At 41.6% G+C, this 22,272-nt stretch overlaps 1 protein-coding gene across 1 annotated transcript in view; it reads left to right on the top strand.

Moving 5' to 3' along the window:
* Nucleotides 1-21,898, top strand: part of RLF (RLF zinc finger) — a 104,008-nt gene extending 82,110 nt beyond the window's left edge. Inside the window, exons 7-8 of the mRNA XM_007066079.4 lie at nt 6,498-6,639; nt 16,707-21,898. Coding sequence (XP_007066141.3) covers nt 6,498-6,639; nt 16,707-21,479 — 4,915 coding nt within the window. The 3' untranslated portion in view covers nt 21,480-21,898. The remainder of the gene's footprint in view (nt 1-6,497; nt 6,640-16,706) is intronic.
* Nucleotides 21,899-22,272: the final 374 nt, after the last annotated feature.

The following is a 22,272-nucleotide window of genomic DNA, read 5'->3' as shown; positions in this document are numbered from 1 at the left end:
GACGCCTGACTTGTGTCCGATGCCACATATGACGCTTTTCAATTGACTGCTCTTTTTGCCCCTACGACACTTGTTTCGCCCTTACAACGAAAGCCGGCAGGGAGAACAGCACACATCACATGCTGAGCCTCTGCCAATCACTGATTTCATTGTTCAAGCTTTCTGATTGGCTGAACCCAGGGTTGGGAGTCAATCAAAAACAAGCGGCAAGGTTACCCGGCAACAAGCTACCCTGGCCATGGAAGCCAATCAGACAAGTGAATACAAGGGACCCCTTCCAGCTCCATTCATTATAATGCAACCGCAAAGTTATTTACAAGCGACTCTGTAAAAAGCAAGCCCAATTCTGCATAGTATGTTGCCGGCATTCTGAGCAGCTGAGTTCCTGGCATACTGCCCATCCTGCCTTTCTGCTCAGCCTGACTTAAGACGCCCAGTTGCTGTTCTTTGTGGTTCTAATTTTTTTTTTTAAATGGCAGAAAAGCATAAATCTGGTGCAGGTGATGTTTCTTCTTCTAAGAAACGCAGAACCATTACTATGGAAACAAAAATGGATGTCACTAAGAGATCTGGAAAACCGGAGACAGCAACTGAAATCAGCAGAGTTTTGGATATCCCCTGAACAATTTTCATGACCATCCTGAAAGACAAGGTCAGAATTCAGGAACATGTCAAGGGCTCGGCTCCTATGCAGTCAACTGTGATAACTAAGCAACGTGTTGGACTCATTGCTCAGGTTGCAAAACTGTTAATTGTTTGGCTGGAGGATCAAAATTAACGCCAAGCTCCTGTGAGTTTAGGCATAATTCAGGAAAAGGCTAGGAGTCTTCATGAAAAGCTAAAGAAACAACACGGGGAGAGTTCTACTCATGAGCCCTTTAATTCAAGCAGGGGTTGGTTTATGCGTTTTAAAGCCAGGGCCAATTTGCACAACATCAGGGTCTCAGGCAAAGCTGCCAGTGCTGATGAGGAGGCAGCTCATGCTTTTCCTGACACATTGGCTAAAATCATTGAGGAGGGTGGCTATTGTGCTTGTCAAGTTTCAACCCTAATGTTGACAAAACTGGGCTCTTTTGGGGGGAAAAAAAAAAAAATGCCACCAAGAACCTACATAGGCAAAGAGGAGAAATCCATGACAGGGTTCAAAGCTGCTAAGGAAAGGTTCGCTCTTTTGCTCAGTGCAAATGCTGAAGGTGACTTTAAACTCAAACCCTTGCTTGTTTACCGGTCGGAAAAACCCAGGGCTTTCAAGGGAAATTCCAAGGCATTTCTCCCAGTGATATGGAAATCCAATTCTAAGGCATGGGTCAATAACATTTTTGAGAATTGGTTTAATCATCGTTTTGTGCCAAGTGTCTGGAGCTATTGCAGCAACAACAATCTTGCATTTAAAGTACTGTTAATCCTCGACAATGCTCCTGGTCATCCAACCACCCTTGACGACATGCATCCTGACGTCAAAGTGGTGTTTCTGCCCCCAAACACCACCTCATTGTTGCACCTCATGGACCAGCGGGTAATTGTATCCTTCAAGGCCTACTATCTCAGGAGCACAATTGCCCAGGCCATCAGGGCAACTGAGAAGCAAGGTGGACCAACTCTGAAGGAATTCTGGAAGGGCTTCAACATTTACCATGCAATTGAGAACATTGGTGAGCCATGGAATGAGGTGAAACAATCCAATTTGAATGGCGTTTGGAAAAAATTGTGTCCTGACTCTGTGTCTGATTTCCAAGGATTCACGGGCACTGTTGAAGAGGTGACCCAAGTAGTTGTTGAGATGGGCAAAGAACTCAACTTAGATGTTGCACCAGAGGATGTTGATGAGTTGCTGGCATCACGTTGTGAGGAATTAACTAATGAGGACCTCATTGAATTGGAAAAGCAGAAGGAGGCAGAGGAAGAAGATGCACCCACTGCTGAGACTCCTGCCTGTAAAGTCTTGACAACAAAAGTGTTGGCTGAGGCATTTCACCATTTGGAAGCTGCCATGTCCCTGTTTGAGGAACACCACCCCAACATTGAACACAGTGCATCTGTGAATAGGGACATATCCAACATGTATAGCTGCTGCAGAGAAATTTACAAGGAGACGAGACCATCTGTCCAAACTTTCTTGGACACTCTCTTTAAGACGGCAGAGAAGACTCCAGAGAAACCTGCAGCCTAGACTTCAGAGACGCCCCCAGCCAAGAGCCCTTCAAAAAGTTCTGGAAAGTCAAAGCATATGTGATTTTTATATGTTTATTTGAATGCTGTTTACCAAATAAATAGATTAGTCATCTGTAATTCATTTAATACAAAAACCTGGGTTATTTTGAAAATAGTGTATCAAGCCTTGGTTCAGGAACCAATCCCCTCTTCATATCATTGATTCCTATGGGAAAAGTGGTTTAGACTTACAGTGCAATTCTGAGGAACGAATTGTGTCATAAGTCCAAGGACTCCCTGTAACTCCACAAGGTATTGAGAGAAACTGCCCCCCACAGAAGGTGAGGAAGTAAAGGAGAACATAACTGGTTCTAGGTGCTTAGATGCACCATCACATTTTTAGCTTGACCAAAATATTGAATTTAGTGGACAGGCAGAATGTTGGGCAGGAGGCATAGCTGAGGGCTAAATTTGACACTAAGAATTGTAGGACAACAAGTATTTCTGCTGGAATCTGAAATGAAGTCAACATTTCTTATTTTGAGGTGATTTTAACAGTCCCAAAACAACAAGCTCCTTATTTAGTGCATTTCAGTTTCTCCAGCATATTGTCAGTCTGAGGTGAACAGACCCATCCCATTAAAAGTAAATTCTTCTGCATAAACCTGTGAATCCAAACATTATCCCTAATTAGCAAAGCCAACAGTAGTGTTGGAGATATGTGCCTGAGCCACTGACCTTTCAAAAGCTGCTTTGAGTACATGCGTCACCACACACATACACACACAATAATAAATAAATAGTCTTCTCCTAATGGAGATACTGAAGTAATGGCTGGTATTTTTTCCCAGAGGTTGTAGTGATTACATGCCATTTTAGCTTGATAATTGGCTGTCCAGATACCTAATGTGTCCCCAAAATGATCTTCTGGCTAACTGTGTCCAGATTCTTCCCTTTATCAGAAAGTACAGAATGCAAGGACTTCTTGGCGGCACAGTCGAGTTTCTGAATAGGGTGGTGAAAAAATACCCTAAAATATTGAAGTGCTTACTACAGCCTATCTTTCTTGGAGATACAGCTCTACCCTGATATAACACGACCTGATATAACGTGGGTTCACATACAACGCGGTAAAGCTCTGACAACTGCTCTGAGCAGCGTGTTAAGGGGGCCGGGCCGGGCTGGGGCCAAGGGGTTGGATAAGGGGCAGTGGGTCTTGGGGGTTGTCAGGATCTGGGAGGCAGGAGCTGTGGGAGGGCACTTTTGGGGACCCCGCAGTCCCAGAGTGGCCCGGGGGATTAGTGGGGGGCTGGGAGCAGCCTGCTCCGCTTCCCCGGCCCCAGCAGTGTTGCTCAGGGGAGGGGGCTTGGGGGAACGGATCCCCCCCACACTCACCAGCAACAGTGGAAGCGGAGCAGCCCGGCCCCAGCTCGCTCCACTCCACCAGCTCCAAGCCGCAGCCCTCTGCTTCCCGCCGCAGGTGAGTAGGGGGGTGTCCTTTCCCCAACCTCCCTGCACTCACCAGCAGCGGGAAGTGGAACGCCGCAGCTGGGAGGTGGCGGAGTGGAGCGGGCTGGGGCTGTGTTGCTCCGCTTCCCGCTGCTACCGGTGAGCGCCTGTCGGGGGCGGGGGGTGTGGATAGGGGTCGGAGCAGTCAGGGGACAGGGAGCAGGGGGGTTGGGTAGGGGGTGAGGTCCTGGGGGTGATTAGGGACGGGTGTCTCTGAAGGGGGCGGTCAAGGAACAAGGAACGGGGGGGCCAAAGCAAGTTGAATATAACGCGGTCTCGCCTATAATGCGGTGAGATTTTTTGTCTTCGGATGACCACGTTATATCGGGGTAGAGGTGTAGAAGGTATGGAATTAGGCATTGTCTCTAGCAAGCTCTAGGACACCCTCATTCACTGTCAAGATGACTTTGCCACTCTCTTGATCTGAAGCTATTTTAAAAAAAAAAGAGAGAGTGCATGAGGTACTATCTTTTTATTGGACTGACTTTTGGTGCGAGAAACACACTTTTGAGCTCTGTGTAAGCTTGAAACAATGTCTCTGTCGTCAGCAGATGCTGGTCCAATAAAATATAAAAGATCTTACCCACCTTGTCTCTCTAATATCCTGGGACCAACATGGGTACAACGCTACCTATCCCAAAAAAAACAACAACAAAAAGTGGTGTTCTCTAATATTGACATAGCTTCCAGGTTCAGAGCTCCAGCCATCTTGCTAAGAAGTTGCTCAAACTGCTTGAGATTAACTGTTGCAGATGTGGAAGAAATATGCACCCGTTCTCTCTTCTGAGGAGCTTCATCCTAAGCTGACTATCTGTATGACCAAAAGCACCCTCCTTATCTGGTGCCACATCAACATTCCATGGCAGCTAGTCTTTACTATTACCCAGTGATGCAGGTGGATTTGGTAGCTCCATAAGGATTAGAGAAACTGTAAAAAGAGGAGATGCAGGTCTGGGAGAGTCTGACGGGCAAGAAAATAGCAGGCTTGGCCTTCCTGCATTTATAATTTGAAGGCTCTCTTGGGCGTTAGAGATCCATCATCCAAGGGGATGTCAGCCCAATGACATTAGTGCATGTTGTAATCTCCCACAACAAACCTGAGAGAGATTGTAGAGGAAGCAGATCCCATGAAAATGAGAGAATTCCTGTTCCGTAAGCACCTCGTAAGGTGGCAGGCCAACTGTACATAACTAAGACCCAGAAGAAGAATCCTCCTTGTCTGGATCCGGGAAGGATCTGAATGGAGCTGATTTGAAACCAGACGGCACTGGTACAGGGAATGGTCTTAGCCTCAAAGCTGACATCTGGGGATATCCAGTGGCACAAAAATGGGCTGACGGGGCCCGTAGCACTGGTGAATCTGGATCAGCAACATAGCTTCCTGTGTCCCTGAATGTGTGCTGCCACTGCTTTCTGGGAATAAACACATTCAGTGCTGGGGAATTCAAAACATGCTCTTAGCTTTATGCTTCAGGTCAGGGAAAAGAGGAGGCCTCCTGGTGTCTGAAGGAGGCTTGGCATCAGAGGCTGGGGAGGGATCAACTGAATCAACCACTTCCAAGGCGCCAGCATAGCAAAGATTCTTTAAGGTCCTTTCACTGCTGGAGGAAGCATGAGGCTGTTTTCCAGCACTGATGGTCCATCAACACTGAAGAACTCTCCTCTGACAGGCCCCTTGCTGTGGATGTGGTGGTGAGCATTAACTTTGGCACAGGTTTCTTTAGTTTAGCCCTCTGAAGCGGGCTTCAGAATTGAAACAGGTCTTTCCTGGCCCTGCCCGGATCCAGGATACCTAATGTCAGCTGGAGCGAAGAATATAGGTCTGAATACACAAAAGGTGTTAGGTGCCTACATCCTGGTGTTGGCATCACTGCAGTTCCCAACCAACTAAACTCTGTAGGCTCCTAAATTCACTAGGTGCCTAAAGTTTTGCAGTAAAAGTTCTTTAGGCACCTGTGTTTCTGCCTCTGGGCAAGTGCTCTACTGCCTCCCTCTAGGCATCCAAATACTTACCTTCTGCCTGAGTCCCAGAGTGATTCAGAAACCAGGGTGGCTGAGCACCTTAGTTGCATGTGGGGCTTGATCCAGTAGGTGTTCTCAAAGGTCAGGTACAGGATTGGGCCCTCATGTGAGTTCACACAAACGGGGTGGAGGAGGAGGACCTTCCTCATAACTTTTAACTTGGGGCTTACCTAGGATGTGGGAGACCCCCAATTCAAGTCCTTTCTCCACCTGAGGGGGAAAAGGAATTTGAGTGAAGATCTGCCACTTCTCACGTGAGTGCCCTAACTGCTGGGATATAGATATTCTGATGTGAGGCTCCCTCTGTTTCTCCAGTTGAAGCTGTTCTACTTTACATAAATAATTAGTCATCAGAGCAGGGGGATTGGATCCTGGGTCTCCCACGTCCTCTAACCACTAGGCTAAAGAGTCATTCTCATGCTTGTGCATGCTTTCTGAGTCATTTGGGCTAGAGAGAGTACACGCGCATGAGAGTAACTCTCTGTAGCCTAATGATTGGAGCATGCATCTGGGAAGGTGCTTTAGGAGAGCAAACTATCTTTAAAGACCCCACTGTCTTTCATGCTTGAAGAGAGAATAGCAAGCTGGTAGGTTTTGTTCTGATTTCTGTTTAATAAGAGTAACCTTAACAGTACTAACCTTATGTTAGCTGCCTAAGAGATAGGGGCCTGATTAATATCAGGCAATATGGATTTTTCCCCAGTAGTTAATATTGTGTTAACCCTTAAAGCTACATTGTGGAGATTTTAGACAAATCTCACACAGTTTCCTCACCTTGCATTATGTTTACAATCTGCTTTGAACTCTTTTCACAGGGAGCTGACTCTATTCTGGAGCAAGTTGCAAAGAAGAATTGATCCTTCTTTAGATTCTTTTTTGGAGAGATGTCGGCAGTTTGGCATAATAGCTAAAACGCTACAACACTTATTCTTCCTTATTAGAGTCATACAATCTGAAGTAAGTAATTTATGTTGCAGTCTGCTGCTGTTAATTTCATTTTATTATTGAGTCCATGTACAAATTGCACCATAGAACATGACTTAATTTGTTGCTTTGCTATAACAATAATATTTGACAGGTTTCAGAGTAGCAGCCGTGTTAGTCTGTATCCTCAAAAAGAAAAGGAGGACTTGTGGCACCTTAGAGACTAACAAATTGAATAACTGAAGATTTTTAAAAAACATAATTCCAACAGAAGTCATAAACATACTTTATAATTATTACATACATTTGTAATGCACCTATCAGTGTAGTACCTGGGCACATTTCTCATAGATTGCTCAACTAACGTTTCCTCAAACAAGAGCAAATACACCACAGTGCCATACTCACTAATCTTAAAATGCAGCTCTGCTTTGAAGTATAGTTGTAATAATATAATTTTTAAAATGAGCATTGTTCCCTTTTTTCCCAAAAGCTTAATGGCGTGGGCCCAAGATGTATACTATATACTGATGTTCAAAATGTGCAATAAGGAGCTGGAAAAGGTGGTAAACAATGAGGTGGTAAAATTTGCAGATGAGTCATTTAGGTTAGTCAAGATTAAAGAAGACTGAGGAATTTCAGACAGGATTTGAGTTAAAGCCAGGCAGCATGATGGCAGATGGATTTCACTGCTGATAAATGCAAGGTAATGCATTTGAGCTATGTATTTTGCTGGGTTCTAAATTAATTGTAAATCCCCCCACCTCCACTATAACTGTAAAAAGTAATAGAAGGATGCTAAAGATGGGCAACAAAAAATTATTATAGGCCCGGGAAGATTTCTGCATGAGGGGAGATGGAAGACTGGAATTGTGTAGTTTAAAGGTGACAAATATGGTGGGACACTATTAATAGGCAAAGCAATAGTTATTCCTATGGTTAAGGTATCTTAATACTTTCTATTATAATCCTTTGTTTCCAAATGCTTATAACTTTTGACATATTTCAGCTGTTTGGACTGAAATTTTCCATGCTTGTTCTTTGCCTCAGACTGGATCTTTTGTGGCGGAAGGAATTAGCAAAGAATAAGTTAAACACTTTTGAGGACAAGGGTACAAAAAATAGGCTGATTGCTAATGGTAACGTTTTCTGACCATTTTTTGAATTGCTCTAACATCTTTGTGTATTGGAGAAAACTGAAATTAGGTCTGAGGGTTGTCCTGAGGTTAGAGATGTGCCATCCAGTTTTCATTGATTTAGATGCTGAAAAGCAATCATTTGCACATGCAAAGTAGAACTTGATACATGTATCTTAATTTTCTGAATGTTCCAACTCACTGTGCATACCAGATTCCACTGAGTTTCCTGCATCATGTGGATATCTAGCACAGAACTAGAACTCAAAATGGGACACAGAAAACTGCTGCTGCTACTGGTGCTTTTTCTCATTGAGATATCCTGTGGCCTGAGTGTGCACTTGCCTGGGAGCCAGGAGACCATAAATTGTAGCCTTATCTCTTCTTCTGACTAAGGTAAATTCCGTGCACATCACAACCTATTGAGTAGGCCTAAGAGGAGGAAGGGAAGTATCATTCCCCTCATTTTACAAATGAGGGGAAAGTGACAATCTGAAGGGTTGCACAAGATACCTTCTGACAGAGCTAAGAATAAAACCGAGGTCTCTGATATGGCACACCCAAGCTTCATCTACTTAACCGCAACACTTCTCTGAATGAATATGCTATGGCTTGTCTCTAATGGCCACCTTTGAGATCCACAGTTGTATAAGTACTATGTAAATGGAATACATCATTAACAAACAAAGTGCACCCAGGAGTCCTCTCTCTGTTCTCTGCCCTAACTGCTAGACCACATTCCTTTCCTGGAATAGGAATGCCAATTCCTGTAACTGTCTAGAAAACACTTGTACAATCCACAGGAAACAGCTGGTGCAGGTAGAGGATAACAGCCTGCTAAACACTAGTAACTAATAGTTACTCTTTCATCTTACGTGGTAGAGGCTTGACGTTAATGTGGAGGCTCTAGGTTCAAATCATGGTAAAGTATGTGGTTGGTTGGTTGTTCATTTAAATAAAACTAGGACATTCCATACAAAAAGACATAATAAAGGTTGCAAAGGGAAGCACTCAGAAGTTAAGAAATGCCACAGTTAGGGGCCTGTGTATAGCCTGTACAACCTTCATTCTGCTCACTTATCTGTCTATGCATTATATTAGTCTTTAATTACACGGTCACATACTATTTTTTTTACACTGAACCCTGCCTTATTCAGTGCACAGGATGGACTATACTCAGGGAATGAGACAGGGATGTATAGTGTTGAGATTGTTGTCTCAAGGACCCCACCTCATTAACTTCATATGGTGTGTAATGAAAAAGGCAGTGGATTGCAAGAGGAAAATGGATGGTCTCGTGGTTAAGGTACTGGTCTGGGACATAAGGGTACTGTATTCTATTCTTGGAATCACCACAGACTTCCTTTGTTTTACTAAGCAAGTAACTTACACAAGAATTTTCAGATGTGACTGCTAATAGCGTATGCCTCATTTTCTTGGTGCCCAGCTTGAGATACCCGAGAGCCTGATTTTCAGAATGGATGAACATTCAGAGCTCCTACTGAAGACAGTGGGGGCTGGAGGTACTCGGCACCTCAGAATAAGGGTAGGTGTCTCAAGTTGAGCACCCAAAATTCATGGACCATTCCATAAATTTTGGTCTCTGTCTCTCTTATTGAGTTCCTCAGCTGTAAAATGGGACTAATATTTCTGTATCTGAAGCCTTATCTGCCTGGAAAAGTTTTACCAGATATAATGATATAGCCACCTTTGTAGACACTCTTATTTCAGTATAAGAAAGGCTTTAAAAAAAATTAAATTAGTTTATATCGCTTGGGAAGTGGTTTAAACTAAGCTGAAAAAAGCCACTCCATATTAGGATAGGAGTGGCCATGCGAGGGTTGATACTGGTATAACAGTGTGCCCTTGTTGCCAAGAAGGCCAATGGCATTTTGGGGTGTATAAGTAGGGGCATTGCCAGCAGATCAAGGGACGTGATCATTCCCCTCTCTTCGACACTGGTGAGGCCTCATCTGGAGTACTGTGTCCAGTTTTGGGCCCCACACTACAAGAAGGATGTGGAGAAATTGGAGAGAGTCCAGCGAAGGGCAACAAAAATGATTAGGGGTCTGGAACACATGACTTATGAGGAGAGGCTGAGGGAACTGGGATTGTTTAGTCTACGGAAGAGAAGAAAGGGGGGATTTGATAGCTGCTTTTAACTACCTGAAAGGGGTTTCCAAAGAGGATGGATCTAGACTGTTCTCAGTGGTAGCAGATGACAGGACAAGGAGTAGTGGTCTCAAGTTGCAGTGGGGGAGATTTAGGTTGGATATTAGGAAAAACTTTTTCACTAGGAGGGTGGTGAAACACTGGAATGTGATACCTAGGGAGGTGGTGGAATCCCCTTCCTTAGAAGTTTTTAAGGTCAGGCTTGACAAAGCCCTGGCTGGGATGATTTAGTTGGGATTGGTCCTGCTCTGGGCAGGGGGTTGGACTATATGGCCTCCAGAGGTCCCTTCCAACTCTGTTATTCTATGATTCTGTGAACTATAGCAGTTTTTAAATTCACACCTTAGTTTATAGCAAAAACTTTCCAGTGCAGTCAAGGGTTAGCAGGTGTGTTGTGAAGGTAAATTAACGTTTGTGGAGGCTCAGATACTACAGAGGGTAAGTGCAGTGCAGAAAAGTCCATGAAGAAATCTAAAAATTCCTTTTTCAGTGCAGGATTTGAATAGGCAGCAAATAAGGCCACAGGTTGGTTTATGTGTTTGAAAAGAAATATTGAACAGCTGCCTCATTCACTGAGCATTATAGGGTCCTCATGGGGGAAAAAAAATAGAATATGATCCTGTAGTTAGACACAAATGGGGGAGAATGAATGTCACACAAGCAGTCTTCATCTGGGTATTTCCCAACTTTTGAGTTCTTGACTTTGCAAACCTTAATAATCTTTTAATAAGCTTTTGTAGGAAATAGTATAGAGATCAAGTATGACACAAGAATAATTTAAATATTTTAGCATACATATATATGTGTGTATATATGTACAAGTGTGTTTGTATGTGCTTAGAATTAGCGAGACATGGTGGGTGAAGTAACATCTTTTATTTAACCAACTTCTGTTGGTGAGAGACATGCTTTCAAGCTTCTTCCAGACTCTCTCTAAGCTAAAAAGCTTGTCTCTCTCACCAACAGAAGTTGGTCCAATAAAATATATTTACCTCACCCACCATGTCTCGCTAATATTCTGGGACCAGCATGGCTACAACAATACTGCAATACAACAAGAGAATTAAATCATATCATTAACATGATCAGTTACTTGTTATCAGTATTTCGTTCTAATACATCTTAATTAGATATATATTTCGTTACCGTATTTACAATAAGTGCAGTTAAGTACTTTGTACCTAGAAACACATTCTTATGTCAGTTTATCGAAACATTGTTTTCCATTTTTGTCTTTGTTGACCTGGAAATATACCAAATTTTAAAATCTGCATACAGATGAATTGTTTACACATTCTCACTACATTTTTAACAATATTTTAAAGTACATTAATTGCTCAGAAGATATTGATTTGCTAACATTTGTGGGTGTCACAGCAAAAATAGAAAATATTTGCACTGCATATTACATAAAGGACAGACAAACATCAGCCACAGTCATAAAAAAAAAATACTGTTTTACGACTGTTTGCCACATGTTCATCTGAGCAACGACTGTGATTACTAGCATAATTATTATTTGCAAAGGGGAATGGGCCAGTGAAGATGCAGATACTTGGAATTTTTGGCTAAATGGCCACAACTTTATTCAAAAGCACAATTAGGAACGGTAATTCCAACAAAATAACAGGTTTCAGAGTAGCAGCCATGTTAGTCCGTATTCGCAAAAAGAAAAGGAGTACTTGTGGCACCTTAGAGACTAACAAAATAACCTCAGACACCACCTGTCCCGACAACAGCTAAGAGGGAAGATGGCCTGTGAGGGGCTGTTCCAGACCCTCTTTCCTATTGGCTTACATCCAAACCCTCTCAAAAATTCCAGGACATAACCAGCCCATTTAATCACACCTGATGTGAGCCTTCATTCTAAGGCCAAGATCCTTAGTATGCCGCTACCCAGGAATTACCACCAAGCCTCATAAAAGTGCTTGGGAATCCCTGCAAATCAAAGTCTGCCCCTTTGATGGGAGAGGGAGGTCGATGTCTTATTTACAAGAAGGGTGCTTATTCTTACCTACAAACCCTTTGCCCTATGAACTGTGCCACACCTAGTCACCCTTAAAGAAGGCAAGGGAAATGCTACATCCTAGCTATGAGGATCTACCACCCCAGATGCTGCTCTTTGTACTTAACTGGCTTACCACACCAGGAAACTCTTTCCTACATCTACACCTACAACTAAATATACATGTTTGCATTCATTTTTCTGTTACCCTTAATTAAACAAAGCACTAGGTAACCTGCAACTAAACACATTTTTAATAAATCTTGGAATACTGAGGAAATTCCAGAAGACTGGAGGAATGCTAATGTTGTGCCAGTATTCAAGAAGGGCAAGTGGGATGACCTGTATAACTGTAGTCCAGTTAACCTGCTATAAGTCCTGGATAAAATAATGGAAAAAGCTGATATGGGATTCAGTTAATAAAGAGTTAAAAAATAGGATAATACCAGTCAACACGGTTTTATGTCGGAAGGGGGGAGCGAATCTTGTCAAAGCTGATTTCATTCTTTGGGGAGATTACTAGTTTGGTTGATAAAGGTAACTGCATATGTGTAATATTTTAGACTTTGGTAAGGCATTTGAGTTAGTACTGCAGAATATTCTGAGTAAAAAATTAGCACTGTACACTATCAGTAAAGCACACATTATTTGAATTATGAACTGGCTGACATCTCAAAGTAGTCAGTGGAGTGTTTATAGTTGGGTTTTGAAGGGATCAGTAGTAGGCACAATGCTATTCAACAATTTCACTGATGAACTGGAAGTAAATATGAAATCACTCTGACAGTTTGGTGTAATGGTAAATAATGATGACTAGAACTGAGCAGTCACACAGAGTCATCTGGATCACTTGGTAAACTGGACCTAGTCAAACGAGTTTTAACACATCCAAATGCAAAGTTACGCATCTAGTAACAAGGAACGTAGGTCATACCTACAGAGTAGGGGAATGTATCCTGGAAAGCAGTGACAATGAAAAGGATTTAGGGGGTCAAAATAGACAAGGCATTCATCAAGAGCGCCTGTTGTCAGTCAGTGGAAAAAAGGGCTAATATGGCCCTTAGATATATAAATGAGAGTAGGAGTTAGGGCCATTATTTTATTTCTGTATCCGGCATTGGTGAGACTCCCATTTTAAAAAGGATGTTGAAGACTTGGAGAGGTTGCAGACAAAAACTATTCAAGGGCTGAAGAAAATGCCTTACAGTATGAGACTTAAAGAGCTCAGTCTGTTCAGTTTATCAAAAAGGAGATTGAGATGACTACAGTGTACAGGTATTGTAATGGTAGAAAACGCCAGCTACTCAAGGGCTCTTTAATCACCAAATTAACAACCACAGAGTTCAAGGCCAGCAGGAACCATTAGATCATTTCATCTGACCTCCAGCATGTTATAGCCCATTACATTTTACTCAGTTACTCCTTTAATCTAATGTTGAATAGAGGGGAACGATCACGTCCCTCGATCTGCTTGCAATGCCCCTACTTATACACCCCAAAATGCCATTGGCCTTCTTGACAACAAGGGCACACTGTTGACTCATATCCAGCTTCTCGTCCATTGTAACCCCTAGGTCCTTTTCTGCAGAATTGCGGCCTACTCATTCGATCCCTAGTCTGTAGCGGTGCGTGGGATTCTTCCGTCCTAATTGCAGGACTCTGCACTTGTCCTTGTTGAACCTCATCAGATTTCTTTTGGCCCAATCCTCTAATTTGTCTAGGTCCCTCAGTATCCAGTCCCTACCCTCCAGCGTATCTACCTCTCCTCCCAGTTTAGTGTCATCTGCAAACTTGCTGAGGATGCAATCCACACCATCCTCCAGATCATTAATGAAGATACTGAACAAAACCGGACCGAGGACCAACCCTTGGGGCACTCCACTTGATACCAGCTGCAAACTAGACATGGAGCCATTGATCGCTACCCGTTGAGCCCGACAATCTAGCCAGCTTTCTATCCACCTTATAGTCCATTCATCCAGCCCATACTTCTTTAACTTGCTGGCAAGAATACTGTGGGAGACCGTGTCAAAAGCTTTGCTAAAGTCAAGGAACAACACGTCCACTGCTTTCCCCTCATCCACAGAGCCAGTTATCTCATCATAGAAGGTAATTAGATTAGTCAAGCATGACTTTCCCTCGGTGAACCCGTGCTGACTGTTCCTGATCACTTTCCTCTCCTCTAAGTGCTTCAGAATTGATTCCTTGAGGACCTGCTCCATGATTTTTCCAGAGACTGAGGTGAGGCTGACTGGCCTGTAGTTCCCAGGATCCTCCTCCTTCCCTTTTTTAAAGATGGGCACTACATTAGCCTTTTTCCAGTCGTCTGGGACTTCCCCCGATCGCCATGAGTTTTCAAAGATAATGGCCAATGGCTCTGCAATCACATCCGCCAACTCATTTAGCACTCTCGAATGCAACGCATCCAGCCCCATGGACTGTGCTTGTCCAGCTTTTCTAAATAGTCCCGAACCACTTCTTTCCAGCATCTTATGGACAAGCTCCTACAGCCCCAGAGCAGTTATGCAGCGGCATACCTGGATGATGTGATTATTCACACCCCTGACTGGGAAACCCGCTTAGGAAAGGTGGAAGCGGTTCTGGACATGCTAGGACAGGCTGGCCTCACAGCAAACCCAGCCAAGTGTGCTATAGGGCTAGCCGAGGCTAAATACCTTGGCTACATTGTAGGAAGGAGCATGGTCAAGCCCCAACTAAACAAACTAGAGGCTATCCAAAATTGGCCCCGGCCGAATTCGAAAAAGGAAGTCTGGGCATTCGTGGGTGTGGTGGGGTACTACCAACGATTTATTCCCCATTTTGCTACCAGAGCGAGTCCCCTGACAGACCTGATAAAAGCCCGGGGTCCAGACATGGTGAAGTGGACAGATGCCGCAGAGAAAGCATTCATGGATCTACAGACAGCCCTCTGCAGTAACCCCATGCTTAAAGCCCCAGACTTCAACAAAGAATTCATTTTACAAACAGATGCATCTGAAGTAGGATTGGGAGCTGTTCTATCGCAGATGGTCGGAGATGAAGAACATCCAATCCTCTACCTCAGCAGGAAACTCCTCCTGAGAGAGCAGAAGTATGCCGTGGTTGAAAGAGAGTGCCTAGCTGTGAAATGGGCCATGGAAACACTACGTTATTATCTTCTGGGACGACGGTTTACCCTTGTGACCGACCACGCACCCCTCCACTGGATGCTGCGAAATAAAAAGAAGAACGCAAGGGTGACCAGATGGTTCCTGTCCCTACAACCTTTCCAATTCACCATACGACACCGGGCTAGAAGCCACCATGGCAATGCAGATGGCTTGTCACGAGTACACTGCCTGACGTCCCAAGTTGCCCAACCCCGTAATGTTGAGCAGAGGGGGGGATATGTGACAGGGTCGGGCCAGATGGCTATAGGAGAGTAATAGAAGGCAGATATATTAGCCCCAGGCTAAGTAGGACCCTTTTCCCTGGGTAAGGTAACAGGGAAGGTTCCAGAATAATCAGGAACCTTCTGGAGACAATTAAGACAGGCTGATTAGAACACCTGCAGCCAATCAAGAAGCTGCTAGAATCAATTAAGGCAGGCTAATCAGGGCACCTGGGTTTTAAAAAGGAGCTCACTTCAGTTTGTGGTGTGCGTGTGAGGAGCTGGGAGCAAGAGGCACTAGGAGCTGAGAGTGAGAATGCAGACTGTTAGAGGATTGAGGTGTACAAGCATTATCAGACACCAGGAGGAAGGTCCTATGGTGAGGATAAAGAAGGTGTTGGGAGGAGGCCATGGGGAAGTAGTCCAGGGAGTTGTAGCTGTCACACAGTTGTTCCAGGAGGCACTCTAGACAGCTGCATTCCACAGGGCCCTGGGCTGGAACCTGGAGTAGAGGGTGGGCCCGGGTTCCTCCCAAATCCTCCCAACTCCTGGTCAGACACAGGAGTCGTCGACCTGGACTGTGAATTCAGAAAAACGGCCAAGCTGAGGGCTGCCGTGAAGCTCCAAGAGCAGGAACTGTCACAACATAATACCATATGGAATGGAGGGTGAACTTCAGGTGTCTATTATCCCCTGACATTCCCCTCCCCCCCCCAAAAAAAAAAAAAAAGAAAAAGAAATCACCACTATCCACAGGAGAAGTGGATCCCAGTTACTTGTCCAGGGGTATACGTAGTTGACAAAGCTTGAAAAACAGTTGGAGGAAATTCAAAGAAAACCAACTAAAATGATTAAGGAGAGAAAATAAAAGAAATGTAGATAATTTGACCAAACTACAATTTTACAAATATTAGAATGAATTCTAAGGACAAAGTGGAATTGTTGTGTATTACTAGGAATGATAGAATGAAATTCGCCAAAGGAAAATTAGATTATTAGAAGAAAACAACAGTGGAGGTGGGGGCCAGTGAGAGTTTGCCAAGAGAAATGGTAGAAGCTCAATAGCTAAGTAAGTTAGAATTTATAGGGCACAACATACAAGATTATACTTGCAAACCCATCAGTATTTATTTTAAAAGTGCCTAATAATTCTTTTCAATATCTAATTTTTGATTTTATAGAATTTAGTGTGCAATTTACCACTGTCTTTGTTCTCCCAAATTTCTCCATTTGGAATTTTTTCTGCTGCCAAATTGCCTATTCTGCTAAGAGTTTTATTATAGCTATTCTAAACATCACTTCTAGCTTTAGGCAGACTTCAAGATGTAGATACAGTTGTTCCACAGTGTGTGATTCAGGGAAGAATGCATCTATCAAAAAAATGAAAAATAACTTTTGTGTGTATTTTTCCACACAGGCAGAAGAAGCAGGTCTTGCTGTGTCTATTTTGTTATGTGTGAGAGCGCTTCAGATCAGATCAAATGGAAATGATGAAATGAAGACATCTGTATGTAAAACAATTGCATGCCTTTTACCAGTGGATCTTGAAGTTAGAAGAGCATGTCAGCTCACTGAGTTTTTGATCGAGCCAAGTTTGGATGGATACAATGTGCTGGAAGAATTGCATTTGCAACCAGATCAGAAATTTGATGAAGAAAATGCACTGGTTCCAAACTCACTACGTTGTGAGCTTCTGTTAGCTTTAAAAGCGTATTGGCCATTTGATCCTGAATTTTGGGACTGGAAGACTTTAAAACGGCATTGTCTTAAACTCTTAGGGAAAGCCGCTTCTGATTCTGAAGACGATGCAAGTTGTAATGATATGTCAGTCAATGAAACTGACTTGTTAGAAACTCTTTTGAGTGATTGTGATGAGACTAAAGAACATAAATACTATGAAGGAGGAAAAGAGGCAACAAATCAACCTAAGGAGAAAACAAGAGTGAAAAAGCCAATCGGATCTTCTGAAAGATACCAGAGATGGCTCCAATACAAATTCTTCTGTGTGCTATGCAAAAGGGAATGTATAGAGGCTAGAATACTACATCATTCTAAGATGCACATGGAAGATGGTATTTATACATGCCCAGTGTGTACAAAAAAGTTCAAGAGAAAGGAATTTTTTGTACCACATGTAATGGAGCATGTTAAAATGCCACCTAGTAGAACATATAGACCAAAAAAGAAAATACTGTTGAAAAAAGAGAGATCACCACAAAAGACCAGTACATCCAGAAATCCTTCTGCATCACCAGAGGAAAAGCAGCAGCAACCACAATCATCTGAAAAAAACAAAAGTGACATACATGAATATGTCACATTTAGCCAATTAGAAAATTACCATCTGCAAGACAGAGACGTATATCCATGTCCTGGCACAGACTGCTCTAGAGTATTTAAGCAATTTAAATATTTAAGTGTACATCTAAAGGCTGAACATCAAAACAATGATGAAAATGCAAAACACTACTTGGATATGAAAAACAGAAGAGAGAAGTGTGCTTTTTGCCGACGTCACTTCATGACATCCTTTCATCTGCAGGAGCACGAACGAGTGCATTGTGGTCCTCAGCCTTACATGTGTGTGTCTATGGATTGTTATGCTAGATTTGGGTCTGTTAATGAATTATTAAATCACAAACAAATGCATGAAGATCTGCGTTATAAGTGTGAATTAAATGGCTGCAACATAGTTTTCAGTGACTTGGGGCAGCTTTACCACCATGAAGCTCAGCATTTTAGGGATGCATCATACACATGTAACTTTCTTGGTTGCAAAAAGTTCTATTATTCAAAAACAGAATTTCAGAATCACCTTGTAATGCATAATATTGCAATATCAAATGGAGAAGTGAAGGAGACGTCAGTTAAACTTGAAGAGCCTATTTCAAAAGACAGATGCAGTTACCTTCCTGAGTCTCAACTGGTTGATCAAGCAGATAATTTCAGTCCATATGAAAATCTTACTTTATCTGTGGGCTCAACAAGTTCTCAAGAAATCCTACAGATTAAGGAAGAAGCTGTCTCTGACAATGACGAAACTGATAGTGAAAGCAACTGTAGTGTTTATTTTGGGAGCCACAGAACCACTACTGTAGTAACCAAAAAGCAGGCATCCCCTTTGATAGAAACAATAACTCAGAATCAAACAATTCCTGGTAGCCTAATATCCCAACAGGGAGTCTTTCACCCTTCTGGTTTAAAACAACAATGCTCCCATGTGGCAGTTTGTTTTGATGGGAAAAAAATTACCTGTGGTTTTGAAGGATGTAGTTCAACATATAAAAATGCCAGAGGTATGCAAAAACATCTTCGAAGGGTTCATCCATACCATTTCAAACATAAAAAAAAGATGGGGATCAAAGCTAAAGATATTTTTAATCTAATCAATGATAGTCAAAACAGCAAAACTACTGGAGATCTTAGTGCAGATTTTAGGCATAATTCGGATACAAATACTGACTCTCCAGAAAGTCTGTATTGTAATACAAATTCTAAAGGAAAAAATTGTCTCAAGGAAGAAATTTGTTCTTCTCCAGAAACTTACTTTTATGAAGGTTCTAAGGTGCCAAATACTGAAGATGCCATGTTGGAACTTCTGTTGGGCTTGAAACATTTAAGTTTAAAGTCTAACTTTACTGCAAATTCTTCCACTTTAACACACAAGCCTTTTTTAGGGTCATTACAGTCATATCCATCAAATGATGCCAAGTGTCCTCAATCAGTTGTCAATGAAACTACCTCAGAACTTCATTTTCAAGAGCAACAAGACAACTTACCTACACAGTATCTCACTCAACTGGCAGCTAAACCATTTTTCTGTGAACGTCAAGGCTGTAAATATGAGTTTGTGACCAGAGAAGCTCTCTTAATGCATTATGTTAAAAAACATAATTATTCCAAGGAAAAAGTTCTTCAGTTAAATATGTTTCAACATCGGTATTCACCATTTAAATGCCATATTTGTCAAAGATCATTTACAAGAAAAACACACCTTAGAATTCATTATAGAAACAAACATCAAATTGGCAATGAGAAGATAACTCACAAGCTGTTTGCTAATGAAAAATGTGAGCACATAGGTGCATGTGCAGAGGGCAAGCTAAAAAATAATGCAGTTTCAACGCCTGGTTTCTGTACTAATAGAGATGAAGACCATACTGAACAAACTGAGCGATCTGCTGAGCAGCTGTGTCACCCGAAGAAGGAAGAGTGTAGTTCTGAAACTGATTTGGAGTCCAGTGAAGACACAGATAGTAATGTAACTGGAAAACCCTCTAAAATATCCTCACTAAACAGCCACAGGGAAGAATTGGAAGCAAGAGAGGGGAGAGGAAGTAAAAGAACAGTTGCCAAAGGAAATTTATGTTATATATTGCACAAGTACCACAAACCATTCCATTGTATTCATAAAAGTTGCAACTCTGCCTTTACCAATCAGAAAGGCTTGATTCGTCACTATAGAACTGTACATCAGTATAACAAAGAGCAGCTTTGTTTAGAAAAAGACAAAGCAAGAACAAAAAGGGAACTTGTCAAATGTAAAAAAATATTTGCATGCAAATACAAAGAATGTAGTAAACGCTTTTTATGTTCTAAGGCTCTTGCTAAGCATTGCAGTGACTTTCATAACCTTGATCAGTTAGAGGATCAAAAAGTGCTTTCTGAAATGGAATCTGCAAGATTTCGATGTAACCAGCCTCAATGCCCTGCTGTATTTCATACTTTTAACAAGCTAAAGCATCACTTGATAGAACAGCATGCTAATGAAGAAGAACTAAACAAAGACTTTGAAATTCATTGTGACCTTAATGGCTGTGATAGGATTTTCACAAATTACAGCCATTACTCTCAACATGTATATTTCCGCCATAGTGAATATTATGATAGTCTCCTTGGAAAACATAAAAAGGAGCAGGATAATCTGCTTAATGATAAAAATGAACAAGACTGTTTGAAAGATCAGTATGATATAAATGAGAATGAGAAGCAGATAAAAGAAAAATCTAAGAAAATTGGCAAAAATAAAGAAAAACATTTGATTCATTTTAAAACAAAGGAGGAAGCCCTGAAAATGTGCAGAGAGAAATCTAACCAGACTCAGTACCCTTGCATGGTTCAAGGGTGTCTGTCTGTAGTAAAATTGGAAAGCAGTATTGTGAGGCATTATAAACGCACACATCAGATGACCAATATGTATATAGAACAACAGACTGAGAAACTGGTAGTTTGTGTTAAAAGTGGTACAATGATTAAAAAGGAACCCTCTTCGGAAACAGAACTATCGTTAAATAAAGAGGAACCCAGAGAGTTTAAAAAGGAAAATACAATGCACACAGACAACCTGCATGAAAATGGAAAACATTGTGTACCAAACACTGCTTATGATCATCAAGATACTGGCAATGAAAATCAAAATAGGAGTGCAGCAAATAATGTGGTTTTTGACACGGGTGCTTTTTTGTATTCAGGCACTTTAAAATATAACCATAGTTCAAAAAGCAGTTGTTTTGAAGAATGTAGTATAACGGAGTCTTTGTGTAAAACTGAAGGTTTACCTGAAAGTAGAGAAAACAGTTCTTATTTTAACAGTTTACCTTTGCAGTTACCAAGGGAGAAAGAGACAGAAGGCTGGCAACATAGCAATCAGAATGCTAAAAAAAATTCACTCCACCCCACAAGAAACAAGGTTCAGAAGAATTCATTGTCCAGACCATTTGATTTAAAGGCATATAAACCAATGGGATTTGAATCCTCATTTCTAAAATTTATTCAGGAAAGTGAGGAAAAAGGTGATGATGATGATGATGATGATGAATGGGAGTCCCCAGAACAAGTTCAAATAGGTGGTGTCTTACAAAAAGATAGAGACTTACAAAGGAGTGTGATAGTAGACAACTTTGTGTGTGAAAACACAGAAGTAAGCATACCCCAAAATCATGGACCTGCAGTGCATGGACAGTTAACAGAAATACAGCCTTTATTATCAACGGAGTCAACATCTATTCCTTCTTTAGAAAACTTGAGGGCCATATTGGACAAGGCACTAACAGACTGCGGAGACCTTGCCTTAAAACAACTCCATTACTTACGACCAGTAGTTGTCCTTGAAAGATCCAGATTTTCCACACCCCTTATAGGCTTATTTCCAACAAAAAAGTCAGATGAACTTTGTGTAGGAAGTACATAAGTAGTTCGTTTAGAAACTGGCTTCTCCACTACTGCTATACGGGAAGAATTGCAAACTATAACAGAAACTGGTACAGTACACACACTGTTTAGGTTAGATTAGGCTGTTTAATTCCATGAATGTGTCTGTCAAAAAGTATTAGCTAAGTTAATTTAGCTCCCCAGTTTCATTTTTTTTAAATGAAATGTGCTGTTTTTGGTGCTAATTAACACCTCAGAATACTGGGGGCTTCCTCTTGCAAAGTAAGTGTGCATGATTGTATATGAAACAAATACTAGGGTACCAGGGTTTGGGGAAAGATGGAGTTCTTACTTGACTTGAATGTGCACCTAAGGGTGCGTTGTGTAACATATTGTACACTACAGCATCTTATATTTTTTGAGTTATGAGTTTCAATAAACTACAATTTTTCACCCGTATTTGATTTACCCTACAGTAAATCTTCATAGTTTTTTATTACAGGAGTTTTAATTTGGTTTGTTTGTTTTTGGTAAGTGAATTAAGGGCCATTGTTTATTACGTGCATTGGTAGTGGTGTTAAATATGAAGTTTCTGCAAATAGTTCAAAAACCTAAAACAAATGATTGTGTACATTTTGCTATTAAAATACATAGATTAAAAAAAATTCATTAACTCTTTTCTATAAGCATTAAAATGTTAGGACTAAGAAAAGAGCATACAGCCTAAGAACACATACATTTTAAAATGGGATAATACACTGGCCATTTTCAGATTTTGCACCAAACAAATACTGTATTTAAAATATGATGGAATTTGTCACTTAGTGAACATA

Source organism: Chelonia mydas, chromosome 19 (genome assembly GCF_015237465.2).
Source record: "Chelonia mydas isolate rCheMyd1 chromosome 19, rCheMyd1.pri.v2, whole genome shotgun sequence".
NCBI lineage: Eukaryota > Metazoa > Chordata > Testudines > Cheloniidae > Chelonia > Chelonia mydas.
This window is presented reverse-complemented; position numbering and strand designations above follow the sequence as displayed.